The 14,345-nt window shown below is 41.6% G+C and overlaps 1 protein-coding gene across 1 annotated transcript in view; it reads left to right on the top strand.

Moving 5' to 3' along the window:
* The window catches only part of NME7 (NME/NM23 family member 7), a 123,866-nt gene that overhangs the window by 20,226 nt on the left and 89,295 nt on the right, over positions 1-14,345 (top strand). Inside the window, exons 2-4 of the mRNA XM_063126904.1 lie at positions 2,386-2,493; positions 8,641-8,807; positions 12,782-12,892. Of these exons, the coding sequence (XP_062982974.1) occupies positions 2,386-2,493; positions 8,641-8,807; positions 12,782-12,892 (386 nt within the window). The remainder of the gene's footprint in view (positions 1-2,385; positions 2,494-8,640; positions 8,808-12,781; positions 12,893-14,345) is intronic.

The following is a 14,345-nucleotide window of genomic DNA, read 5'->3' as shown; positions in this document are numbered from 1 at the left end:
GTTTACTACAACTTTACTAGATTGTAAGCCTATGCGGCAGGGTCTTGCTATTTACTGTGTTATCTGTACAGCACCATGTACATCGATGGTGCTATATAAATAAATAATAATAATAATAATAATAATGAAGGGGCTGGAGAATCTCCTATGAGGGAAGGTTACATCAACTGGGATTGTTTAGCTTGGAAAAAAGGAGGCTAAGGGGAGACATGATAGAGGTGCACAAAATTATGCATGGTGTGGAGAATGTGGATAGGGAGACATTTTTCTCCCTCTCTCAAAGTACTAGAACCTGGGGTCATCCCATGAAGCTTGGTGGGAGATCCGGGACAAAAAAAAGGAGGTACTTCTTCACACAGTGCATGGAGCTCATTACCACCAGATTTAGTGATGCCCACCAATTTGGATGGCTTTCAAAGGGGGTTGGATAAATTCCTGGAGGCGTAGGCTCTCAATGGCTACTAGCCCTGATGGTTGTGTGCTATCTCCAGTATTCGAGGCAGTAAGCCTGTGTGCACCAGTTGCTGGGGAACATGGGTAGGAGGGTGCTGTTGCACCATGTCCTGCTTGTTGGTCCCTGGCCGAAGGCTGGTTGGCCACTGTGTGAACAGAGTGCTGGACTAGATGGAGCCGTGGTCTGATCCAGCATCAGGGCACTTCTTATGTTCTTATGAGTTAAAACTGGAATTGAGAGAGGTCTCACTGAGAGGTGTGTTTGGGTTGGGGAGGTGGTGTCACTTAAGTCAGAGAAATTTGGTTATTTTTAAAATAGGTTAAGGCAGAAAATAATAATGGTAATAATAATAATGGTAATAAGTTGCCTGGTTGCCATAGGTGACTAGAAATTCTATGCGAGCAAGTGCATGGAATTCCATTCAGGCATATAAACAGATAGTGGAGGAGGGTCAGATAACTCCATTCTTCCTTTGCCAACACACTAGCTGTGGAGGAACATCTTGTCTTGTCTCTGCAGGCTGGAAGAGGGGACAGGGAGTCACCTATCTATTATCTGCAGGCTCTCTTGGTGAAAGTCAATTTCTTTTATTAGCCTAAGGGTCTAGTATTATTATTATTTATTTATTTAGCACCATCAATGTACATGGTGCTGTACAGAGTAAAACAGTAAATAGCAAGACCCTGCCGCATAGGCTTACAATCTAATAAAATCATAATAAAACAATAAGGAGGGGAAGAGAATGCAAACAGGCACAGGGTAGGGTAAACAGGGACTGGGTAGGGTAAAACTAACGGTATAAAGTCAGAACAAAATCAAGTTTTAAAAGCTTTAGGAAAAAGAAAAGTTTTTAGCTGAGCTTTAAAAGCTGCGGTTGAACTTGTAGTTCTCAAATGTTCTGGCCTATATTTCCATACTGGTTGTGGAGCAGAGGGCTTTCCTCCTTTGTGGCCAGCATGGAAATGCAGTCTCCTAGTCACTTGGCAAGTCAGTAAATTATTTTGCAAGCAAGTAACCTTTATGGGCTTATTTATATGGCTGTAAAAATAATCGTAATACTTTATATCTCTTTAAAGCTACCCTGTAATGCAGCCAGTAGTAGTAGTATCCCCATATGACAGATAGGATGTCGATGTTGAGAGGTAGGGTCTTGGTTGAAATCATGGTTGAAATAAGATTTAAATCAGGTTCAAAGCTTGGACTTAACCAATATGCAACCTTTCACACAGAATGTTTGAAGAGGGTGTTACCCTTTCAAACTAGAACACAATTGTGGCAAAGCTTTACAAATTCAATGTAATCTTTATGTATTTCAGTGACTATAAAGTATGTAATGTACTACTGGTGGTGGAACACAGTTTTGGAAACAACTGTCTAGTAATAGCCTCTTGCAGAATTAAAGGCATTGCATACACTTCCTACTTTTCTCCTGTCTGCTGCCAGCCATAAACTTTGTTTTCTACTGTTCCAAAATGTATGTGTAAGCTGAGCTTTAAGTTACCTGTTCTCTGAGGTAGAACCTGATGAGATGGATCCCATAAACACTATCTGTCCAGAAATATTTCTTGCTGTTCTCCTCAGGACAACCAGGAGGCCAGTTGCTGACTCTGAAAACCTAACTTTGTGTATTGAAAACAGTGCCTGTTGAAGTACCTTGTCCGTTTTTCTGAGAGACCTTTAAACAAATAGAGGTGAATTGATTTCTAAATAATGAAATAGATATTTATACAGTGTGTGTTCTTACTGCATTTATCCACTAACACTCCAAAGTATTCAAGGCACCCATGCTTTAATTGTACATGGGGCAGAATCCTATTTATTGTTGGCATGAAGAAAGTGTGATTCTCCATACGACTTGTAGGCTACCCTCCAAAAGTTCTTGATCACTAATGCTGCCTACTTACAATGTACATTTCTCTGTTCTTTTTTAGAGCCAGGACGAAAGATTTGCTTTCATTGCAGAGTGGTATGATACAAATGCTTCACTTTTCCGACGTTATGAGCTGTTGTATTATCCTAAAGATGGGTCAGTGGAGATGGTAAGACTCGCTTGTTGTTATAAGAATACCTTGCACATTGCTTTACTTAAGAGCTAAAATAGGCTATACTTGGCATTATGGGTTTCATATCACAGGAACGAAAAATCATAAGAATTGCTTTTCTTTCTTAGGAAATACGTTGTTCTAGAGGAAAATAGGGTATTATCTCCTCTTTCTACAAACCTATGTTAGAATTTCAACAGGTCTTTTTGTGGGGAGAAGCAAGAGTGAGAGCTTTTCTAGGACCTCCTGATAATACCTGAAAACATAGTGGCTCAGTTCGACAACACGATTCTCAACAGTGGTTTTAGAACTCCACGGTGGAGTTTTTACACCACTGTTGAGAAATGTGTCGTCTGGCAGGAAAACTCCATGCAGTGGTGGAGTTTTTTTTAAAAAAACACTCCACGCAGAATATCTACGCTGTGCAGAGGAGAGTTCCTGCACAACTGTTATGTGATGTGTTGTGTGGCAGGCTCCATGGAGTTTTCCGTTGTGTTGCGTTGACTTTTTCCACTGGTTGGAGTTCCCTGGCAAGAGCGGCAAAAGGAGCAAGTGCCACTCTCGGAGAACTGCCGGGATTGTTTTTTCGCAGCAATGGTTGATGGGATACCATTAGGAGGACCGGGGGAGGAGAGAGGGCGGAGGAACTGTCAATCAAACATCGCAATGGATTTTACTCAACTCCATTGGTAGCCCACAGTCATAAAACGGTGGAGTTAGAACATGTTGTGTGTGGGGGGGTACCTCCTAAAAACTCAACCATTGTGTGGAGTTTTTACACTGCATTGACGAACGTGTTGTCTGAGCTGAGCCGCTGTTTCACCTCTGCTGAAGGTTTGCAGGATCAGGACAAATCTCCACACTCAGCCTCTCCTACTCGGGAGGCACCTGATCCACCAGCAAACCCCTGCACATTTACTCCAGAGGAATGAAAATCCCAAATGCCTATAACACCTTTGTGGTTTTGCAGTATCAGGACCAAACCTCATAGCTGCTTCTTCTACATTGCTGGCTTGGTCCCTTTAACGAGTTCCTAATCAGTAAGCCTGCAAAGAGCACAGGGGCAGCTGATGTGACTGTTCTTGTCACATAGTCCTGTAGCTAGCCAAAAGAATCCACTTTGACCACCACATGACACAATAATCCACGATGGGTTAAATAACCCACTCTGCAGACCGTGGGTTATCAGAGTGGGTTATTTTGGCCAAATAAGCCATCATAGGTGAAACTCGCACCAAATGACAACTCAGAATGGAGAGATTTATTTATTACATTTCTATACCACCCAATAGAACATCTATTATTTCAGTTTTTGGAACATCTTTTGTTTAATTAACCCATCATGGGTTATCATGTCATCTGAACCCTGTCATAGAGACCATGCAGCTGGAGCCATTTTGGATTTTGCAAAATGACCTGAAGCAAAAGATGTTCCAAAAACTCTGCTGGCTATGGGGTAGTATTGAAATGTAATAAATAAATCTCTCACTTTTGGGCTCCTGCTTAATAATCCTATCTTAGCCAAGCATAGAAGAAAATTACCCACTTAAGTAATTTGTAAATTACTATTTTTGTGTTACATTGGTCTCCTCCTCCTGTACAATAAACTACCTTTATTTCATAGGAGTGTTGTCCAAAAGGAAGAATATTAATTTTTCACTTGAATTTAATAAAAGAGCCTAGTTAGATTATTTGGTCAAATGTCTTTTAAAAAAAGGCACCATGCTCAGATTAGCAAGGTGACCCAAGGGCAGTTCTTCCTCATGACTTGTGAACAGAAGAATCATAAATACCTGGTGGTGGCAGTTTAGGAAGAAGTTGCAGATCAAAACATTCTGCAGACTTGGGCTGGGTGCTGTACTTCTTTGCATTTAGGAGTTTAAAGGCCATTTTTAAAAAGCAGCATGTGCTACTCCTGCACCCTGAAGTGGTGCCTGACTGGATGGATGGACATAGGAAGCAGGAGCAATGACTGGGGAGGTCTTCAGGATTAGTGGGGACTGGTGCTAAAATGGTGGCTGGCTATGCACAGCCCTAGCCCAGCAATCCAGAGAGTAGATAGTGTTGCTTTTGTTTTGGATTCTAGGCTCTCCTTCACATTCTCCACCATGGAAGTTGGTGATTACTGCATTTATGCCTGGAGTCAGGACAAAAAATAGAAACAGTGAAAGTTGGAGAACTAATAATCTCTGAGAGATTTTTTTCCCTTCAATAAATGCATTTCATGCAAATTTGATTGGTTGGTAAAGTGTATGTTCATTCTGGGCAATCTGAAACTTAGCCTTTTCCCTTTTGCAAACAGAAGTTAATTCAACATGGCATAGTACTTATTTAGTATCTCTCATTCCTTGAGGCTAGCATGGCAACACCTATCTTTACCAAGCTTTTAAGGAAGACGACAAATAAATGAGGCGCAGCTTATCAGACATAAGGGCCGGTCAAGTTTTGTTTTATTTATTTATTTATTTATTTATTTATTTATTTATTACATTTTTATACCGCCCAATAGCTGAAGCTCTCTGGGCGGTTCACAAAAATTAAAACCATAATAAAACTACCAACAGGTTAAAAACACAAATACAAAATACAGTATCAAAAGCACAACCAGGATAAAACCACTCAGCAAAATTGATATACGATTAAAATACAGAGTTAGAACAGTAAAATTTAAATTTAAGTTAAAATTAAGTGTTAAAATACTGAGAGAATAAAAAGGTCTTCAGCTGGCGACGAAAAGAGTACAGTGTAGGTGCCAGGTGGACCTCTCTGGGGAGTTCATTCCACAGCTGGGGTGCCACAGCGGAGAAAGCCCTCCTCCTAGTAGCCACCTGCCTCACTTCCTTTGGCAGGGGCTCACAAAGAAGGGCCCCTGTAGATGATCTTAAGGTCCAGGCAGGTACATATGGGAGGAGGTGTGTTCCTTCAAATAACCTGGCCCCAAACCGTTTAGGGCTTTGAATGTCAATGCCAGCACTTTGAATCAGGCCCGGACCTGGACTGGCAGCCAATGAAGTTGTAAAAGGACTGGCGTAATGTGATCTCGCTGGCCAGTCCCTGTTAATAAATGGGCTGCCCTGTTTTGTACCAGCTGAAGGTTCCGGACCGTTTTCAAAGGCAGCCCCATGTATCCAAACGAGAGGTTATCAGAGCATGGATAACTGTAGCTAGGCTATCTCTGTCCAGATAAGGGCGTAGTTGGTATATCAACCTAAGCTGATAAAAGGTCCTCTTTGCCACTGAGTTCACCTGTGCCTCAAGTGACAGTTCTGGATCCAAGAGCACCTCCAAACTACAGATCCGATCCTTTAGGGAGAGTGCAACCCTGTCCAGGACAGGGCAAACATCACCTCGCTGGACAGATGAACCACCCACTAACAGTACCTCCGTCTTGTCTGGATTGAGTCTCAGTTTATTAGCCCTCATCCAGTCCATTACCGTGCCCAGGCACTGGTTCAGAACAGCCACTGCCTCACCTGGATTTGATGAAAAGGAAAGGTAGAGCTGGGTATCATCCACATATTGATGACACCTCAGTCCCCATCTCTGGATAACCTCCCCTAGCGGCTTCATGTATATGTTAAACAGCATAGGGGATAAGATAGAGCCCTGTGGAACCCCATGGCTTAGGAGCCACGGCACAGAGCAATAATGTCCCCAGCACCACCTTCTGGAATCGGCCATCCAAGTAGGAGCGGAACCACTGCAACGCAGTACCTCCAGCTCCCAGCTCAGACAACCTATCCAGAAGGATACCATGGTTGATGGTATTGAAAGCCGCTGAGAGGTCTAGGAGAACCAACAGGGTCGCACTCCCCCTGTCTCTCCCAGCAAAGGTCATCCCACAGGGCGACCAAGGCAGTTTCCATTCCAAAACCAGGCCTGAAACCCGATTTTTGCATATTTGTTTAAAATGCGCCTGAAAACCCAGCTCACAAAACTTCACAATAACATTAAAGAATCCTAACTGGTTTCTTAGAACACAATTCTTGACGCTTTGTGATTTGTATGCAGTATCTGGGACCCAAAGGGCCATGTAGGGGGCTCCCTCAAGGCTTGGAGGCTTTCCTCTCACTTGTAGACAAGATGGTGCTGGAAGCTCAGGGAGACTTTGGGAGAGACTTCAGATGCAACATGAGGAGTTGCCATCTGGAAAAGAAAAAAGCCAGTGTGCCTGGGGAAGCGCATGCATATAACTGAGGGGCTCTTTAATTCCAAGCCAGCATGCTTCACTTCCTCTTGGTTATTAAAGGATGCAAGAGGGAGAAGAATAAATTTGCAAGCTGTATTTACCAAATAAGCTGTTGTTTTTACTGTTGTTTACCCACATTATTGTGCACCTGTCTCTTTGTTTTAATCATATTTATAAATAACTCAAAGTATGCAAAGCACATAAAATCTTCAGGGGAGTTCTTTATTAAACATAAAATTTGTCACATTTCTTGGTAGTGATTGAGAAGAAACTGGAACATTTTCAGTAAATATCAGAAGAACTGCCAAATATTATTGAAGTAAACTAGAAAGTAATCAGGCAATGTTTGGAAAATTATCCGAGAAACCCTCATAGGAGAATAGGATTACTTTATAATCTTGACTACAGCAGAAAATCCTGCCTAGACTACAGTAAAGAGATGTTTCATGTTCAGTTCTGATAGGAGATACTTGATATTCAAGAATTTTGGCTCCCCTTTCTCTCCCTACAATTCACTGCAATTTGGGTTGACTGTTGGATGTACTTAAACATGTCAAGAATGTCAAACTGGGATGGAAATCTTTCCAGAGTAAACTGTCATGAGCAGCGCCTGCAGCTTTGGATAAGAAATTGGAAATGAAAAAAAGACATTGTTGTCATTCTGAAGAGCATCTAAAAAGTTACTTTTGAAACTAAGAAACAGTAGGACAATTCAAACGTTTGTAGATATTGCTGAGTGTCAGTAATTGTATCAGAGATAATCTGTGTCTGAGCCTAAATCTGTAATCCCTCTGTGTATAAGCCTGTTTGATGAACACATTGGTATTTCTGAATAAACAAATGTGTAGGATCCCGCTGCATAAAATGGTGGAAGCAGTATAACAGGACATGTAGGACACTTCGCTAGAATGAAGAACTTTTGCCGAAAAGGTCTCACCAAATTAAAGGCCCTACTATTGATTTGGGCACCCTGACACACACTTTTGCACACTGACATACACTTTTTAAAGATCTTTAAGAACACTTTGTGGTCTTTTAAGTTTAATTCTAGTTCCTTTCCAAATGTTTTCTGAAAAACCTCAAGAGAGCTTGATTTCAATCTGAAAGCCTCTCAAAGCACAGTTATCCTATTTTCTATGGAAGTACTGGTTTATTGGAGATATTTGTAAGACAAGACTATTACTAATCTAGGAAATGCTTATATATTAACATAACAAAAACATACAAAGTCACATAATGAATATATAAATGCATGTTTGTTTTTATGAGTCTGGCTTTCTGATTTGAACAAAGAATGTCCCAATTTAGAGATAATTCTCTCCGTAGTTATAATTAATCAGATTTAAATTTTTGCAATGAATGTGTTCTGTAATAAGAACTTGTTTTTGTTAATAACTGTTAACTATAAACAGCAGTGATTTTTGCCTGTTAGACTACACTTAAAGGAGATTATTTAATTCAGCTCATGAAGCAACCCCTGTCTCTTCTGTACCCACAAGCCTTTTGGTATAGGTTCATTATATTCAGTCTCTAGAAATGCAGAGTTTGAAGTAATGGCATATTATGTAGAATCTTGGCTTTTCAAAACAACAATGTACACTCTCCTTTGTGCATGATTGCAGAGAAAAATCTGAAACTTTCTTGGAAGTATTTTGCCAGAAAATTTATATTTATTTATTTATTAAATTTATATACCGCCCCATAGCCGAAGCGCTCTGGGCAGTTTACAAAAAGACAGTAAATAGAAAATAGCTGGGTGGGGTTGGGATTTCCTCTTGTCTTCTGTCCTGTTATCCCAATTGGTCTTTCCCCCCTATATGTAGAAATAAGTTTGATGTTCAGCAGCACCCTAAGAGTGGACGTGGTTTTATTATAATTTTACACTGTGTAAATAAATGAAAATATGCATGTATTTTTGGTCTGCATGTAGATGACTCAGTTTCTTTACCCTGTAGTATGACATGAAGAACCGCTGCAGATTCCTGAATCGCACCAAATACGAAGATTTGCAGTTTAAAGATCTGTTTGTGGGCAACAAAATCACTATCTTCTCGCGTCACCTCAACTTGGTTGACTATGGAGATCAATATACCTCCCGCATGTTGGGCAGCTGCAAACAAAGGTGAGAGGATGTGCTCTTTGAACCTCTGGGATATTTTCAACTTTATAAACTATTTTGGCCATTGTATTGATTCTATTATCTTTCATTAGAGAGCCTCTTTACTTCATTATATAAGTGGAAATTGAAATGTACTGTTATGGATTAGCAAGAAAGGAAAAGAAAAAAAAGAATGGGGAAGGAGGTTGGTTTAAATTGGTCCCAGATGAATTTATTTACTTACTGTATTTTTATACTGCTGAATAGCCAAAGCTCTCTGGGTGCTTTACAAAAATTAAAACCATAAAAACCATTCAAAATATAAAACAAACAGTATAAAAGCGTAGTATAAAATGCAATATAAAAACACAACCGGGATAAAAGCGAGAAGCAATGTAGAAATTAATAGATTTAAAATACAAATTTAAAACAGCAAAGTTAAAATTAAGTTAATAGACTGTTAAAATGCTGAGAAAATAAAAAGGTCTTCACCTGGCGTCTAAAAGAGTATAATGTAGGTGCCAGGCAAACCTCTCTAGGGAGCTCATTCCACAGCTGGGGTGCCACAACAGAGAAGGCCCTCCTCCTGGTAACCACCTGCCTCACTTACTTTGTAAGGGGCTCACGGAGAAGGACCCCTGAGGATGATCTTAGCATCTGGACAGGTACATATGGGAGGAGGTGTTCCTTCAAATAGACTGGCCCCAAGCCGTTTAGGGTTTTGAATGTTAATACCATCACTTTGAATCGGACTTGGATTGGCAGCCAGTGACGTTGGAAAAGGACTGGGGTGATGTGGTCTTGTTAGCTGTCCCTGTTAGCAAACGTGCTGCCCTGTTTTGTACCAGCTGAAGTTTCCAGACCGTTTTCAAAGGCAGCCCCATGTATAACACATTGCAGTATTCCAGACAAGAGGTTATCAGAGCATGGATAACCGTAGCTAGGCTGCAGTTTATGGAAGCAGGAGATTAAAGAGGTTTGTTTATTCATTTATTCAAAATTATATATGGTATCTTTAAGGGTAGAATCCTCCTGAGGCAGCATACAAGATAAAAACAGTATAAAACAATGCAAAAAACGCTGTTAATAAATATTAAATAAAAATTCAATACAAACAGCTATCACCAATTGAACCTGCAGCCTACAGACTCTGGAAAGAGAAGCAAACCCAGGTGGGTCTTAAGACCCTTCCTGAAGACTTGCAAAGAAGGGGCCCAATGAACGGTTGATGGAAGGAAATTCCAGAGTGTGGGCCACCGTTGAAAAAGAGCAGTGGTTTCTGTTCATTTTCACATCTGGGGACTTAAGTCAAGTCCAGCAACCCTGAGAGTTTTACAGTGGCTGTACAAATTTTTCTCTTCTTGAATGTTGTGGTGGAGTCATGAACAATGCAAATGAGACGCACATGGCACACACGTAGCTCACGATTTACTAACGAATGCCATGGTGCATCACTGTTGAGATGTCCGTGGTATCAAGAAAGACAGCACTCCCAGCATGGAAACTAACTCCTTAGAGGTCTTGGCAGTACTATCATGCCTAGAGCTGCTACAGTGTCTTCTTGGGCATCGTGATTGGAATCTCATGCTATTCCTGGATAATACCATCATTTTCTCCAGTACTGAACTCGATTGGAGCGGGCCAATTGCTTTGTAGCCAAAATGACAGTACCTATGCCCAGGAGGGATCGAGTTCAGGTGAATGCCAAGATTCACGGAAGTTCATACTTTTTTAAAAAGGAAGCAACCGCTCCCTCCAAACGGGGGAGAAAGCTAGACGCTATGCATGTGTTCCCTTGTGTGGAGAAATGGGAGGGAAAGTGATCACTGAATGAAACCACACACAGCTGAGGAAGCTGTTACCTGAATCTTATGTGAAGCTTGGAAAATGGCTGCCTTCCTTCCCTCACCACCAACCTTGCTCTGATAATCCAGAGAACATGAACACTCCCCACAACATTTCTAGCTACCCCCCGCCCTCCGCCCGCCCCGGGCAGTTACTGGTGCAAAATTTGGACTTGAGACTGTTGAGATGACCCTGGTGCCTGGGCCAGCTGGCTGCCTCAGAAAGAGAGAACTCGAAAGAGCAAGGAGAACAACATGCACTTGCTGCTGCCTTCCCACAGGGAGTGCTTATTAGTCAGAGACACTTCCTCCTCTCCTCTCCCCTCCCTGCCCATCACAACAATGTACAGCCACACCTCCTCTAGAATTCCTCCATCCAGATAGTAAAGCAGTTAAAGCACAGCGCAGCACACCCCCCTCGGCAAAGGCTCTCTTTCTCTCAGCCACCTGTTAAGGCTTGGGGGTTGTTCCAGATGTAGGGCTCTAGGAGTACCACTCAGAAAGCGTTTGGCAGCTATCTTAATGGATCATGTGTGGTAAGAGAAAAGATGGAATAACAGTGGGGAAACAGGAGGATTTTGAGTTGAAGACATCATGGTCTGGACCATGGATGAAGTATTATTTATTTTATTTATTTATTTATTAAAACATTTATATCTCATCCTATATCACAGGGATCTCAGGGCGGCATACAGATAAAATCATACATATAAAATAGAACAATAAATATACAATTCTGAAACAAAGTAAACCATTAATATGTTAAAACCAATATGAAATTTTAAAACAGTAAAAGCCAATTAAAAGAAGACAGTGTGCAGGCTGGTGGATTTAGCCATCAAAAGCTTTGTTAAAAAGCCATGTCTTAACCTGGCGCTGAAATGAAACCAGTGCTGGCACCAGTCGGGCCTACAGGGGGAGGGCATTCCACAGCCACGGTGCCACTACAGAGAAAGCCTTCTCCCATGTCCCACCATGTCCCACCATAGCGTATATCTTGTGTTGGTGGGGCATGGAGAAGGGCTCCTCCGACAGATCTCAGGTCTCGGGCAGGCAGATATAGGGAGAGGCGCTCCCTCAAGTATCGAGGTCCCAAGCCATTTAGGGCTTTAAACGTCATTACCAAGACCTTGAATTCCGAATGGAAATGTATTGGCAACCAGTGCAATTCCTTTAATACCAGTGTTATATGGTCTCTATGAGATGTACTGGTCAGCAATCTAGCTGCAACTTCCAAGTCGTCTTCAAGGGCAGTCCCACACAGAGTGAATTGCAGTAGTCTAATTGGGAAGTTACCTGTGCATGTATTACTGTGGCTAGGTTATCCCTGTCCAGGAAAGGCCATAGCTGGTGGATCAGCCGAAGCTGGCCCCAAGTACTCTGGGCCATGGAGTCCACCTTGGCCTCCAGTGACAAGGATGGATCTCCCAAGCTACACATCTACTCCTTCAGAGGGAGTGCAACCCCATCCAGTACAGGTAGTGTGATGGCTCCATAAAAGCCTCTTATGGAAGAAGTGTAGAGCATGCTTCACCCCCAGTTTCTTTTATATTTTAGTTATCCTTTTGATTTCTGAGATAAGAGAAAGAAATCCAAGTGCTGGTATTAAGTGAGCAGGGTGAGGGTGGCAGTGTAGTAAGATCTAACCTGTATTACATTATAGGTTGTCAGAAGCCAGTCTCTCTCAACATAAGTAACCCTGTCCACTCTACAATGTGAGAATATTTATAACATCATAGAGTTTTATTTATAACATCCTACCCCTTTAATGTGGGCACAATATCTTTTAGCCACAGTGTTCTCCATCTGCAATATGGAGATATGAGAATTGCACAAAAAGGAAAGGATCCTCATTTGCCCAGCGTGCATCACCATGATCACTGCCCACCCACCCCGGTATAGCTATCTAACCTAGACCTGTAGAGGGTAAAGCAACAAAGCAGCAATCACAACACAAACACAGCTCACCACTCCACCCTCATATTTCAGGTCCCATTTGTGTTACTCAGATTTTTTTATCCAAATGCTCATGTGAATGACTGACATGGAAATGTTTTCCTATACTGGTATTGTGAGGGTAGATATATACTGAAGCTTGCATTTTGATGCTGTGTTTCTGTCTTGTTTCATTTTTGTTGTTCTTTTCTCTCCTAGAACCTTGGCTTTATTGAAGCCCGATACAGCACTCAAACTTGGGGAAGTCATCGATATGATTATTAATGCTGGTTTTACAATAACTAAGGCCAAAATGATGAAACTTACAAGGTAAAGTTCTAACAATGGAGTTTTAAAAGCTTGTTTAAACACACATTACACTTCCAAGTCCCATTTACTGATTTATAAAGAAAAATCTTTATCCTAAGGAGAAACTATACTTACCTTAAATCTGTGTGTCTCCTACCAGCCTACATCTCCTCCCTTTGTTCCCTGGGTAATGTTTAGCACTGATTATCAAATGTGCGAGACCATTATGCTCAGCATTTTCCTGCCTCTGAATTGCAGGGGAGAAGAGAAATACTGAGTGCAATGATGTGATATGATGCGATGTCATACATTTACCTTAACTAAATATTGCAATAAGATGCAGGAGGAGATGTGGGGTGGCAGCAGCTGTGCATTTGAATCGATGTGTAGATTTTGCCCCTAGCCAGCTGGGTCATGATCCAAACGGATGCAGTGCAGCAGAAATGGGCCAGACAGACATGGGGCAGCAACCAGCAGTGTGTCGTTGCATATGCAAATATGCGTGTCTCTAGTTACGCAGCACGAGCCAATCAAATCTTTGGAGAAATGGGAAGCTTGACTTGCAGGTCTCCAGAGATGATCAGAGCTGCAAAAGTTGTCTGTTTGGTGTTGCTCATCCTTTCGCCAATCCAGTGCTGGGAACTGCGTTGAATGCAGAGGTGCAGCCCTGGGAGCTAGTCTAACGTGTCCCTTCTGTGCACTCAATTCCTGATATGGCAGGGGATGTATTTCCTTATTTGAGGGGGGAGGGAATGCTGTGCCAAACAGATAGTGAACAAGCACTGTCAGCTGAGAACAATGTATTTATTTCAAATTACTCGTCTATAGATAAATTTAACATTTCTATATAAACAACAATATCATTTCCCTTTTAGAAAATGGAAGTCCTTGTTTCAAACCTCTGTGCAAGCTCTGAAGTGTGCATACCAACACACACATACACATGGATTTACCTTAGTAGGGCATGGATAATTTATTTATTTAAAACATTTATATCCTGCCCTATATCACTAGGATCTCAGAGTGGTGTACAGATAAAATCATACAATACAAAACAATAAATATACATAGCTAAAAACAAATTAAACTATTAATCAAGGTAATAAGAACCTAAGAAGAGGTGTTGCTGAATCAGATCAGAGCTCCACCTAGCCCATCATCCAGTTTTCCACAGTGGCTGACCTATGGAAAGCCCACAAGCCTGCTCCCACTATAATATTGTTCTCCAGCAACCATGATGTCTTCATGGATGTAGAGAATTGGCAAAATAGTTCTGATCCTAGACGGAGGCATAGCCAACAGAAGATCCTAGGAAAGGCAGGGATAAAAAAAAGGGCCAAAAGAAGATGAAGAGAATGAAGGAAATGAGAATGAACACTACAGGAGAATGAAAGAAATAGGAAAAGGCAACAGGCAGTTGTTCGAGAGGCAAAGGAAAGCTGGCATAGACAATGCAGAGACGATGGATACAGGG

Source organism: Elgaria multicarinata, chromosome 5, assembly GCF_023053635.1.
Source record: "Elgaria multicarinata webbii isolate HBS135686 ecotype San Diego chromosome 5, rElgMul1.1.pri, whole genome shotgun sequence".
NCBI lineage: Eukaryota > Metazoa > Chordata > Lepidosauria > Squamata > Anguidae > Elgaria > Elgaria multicarinata.
Note: the sequence above shows the minus strand (reverse complement) of the source record. Positions and strands in the feature narration are given on the sequence as shown.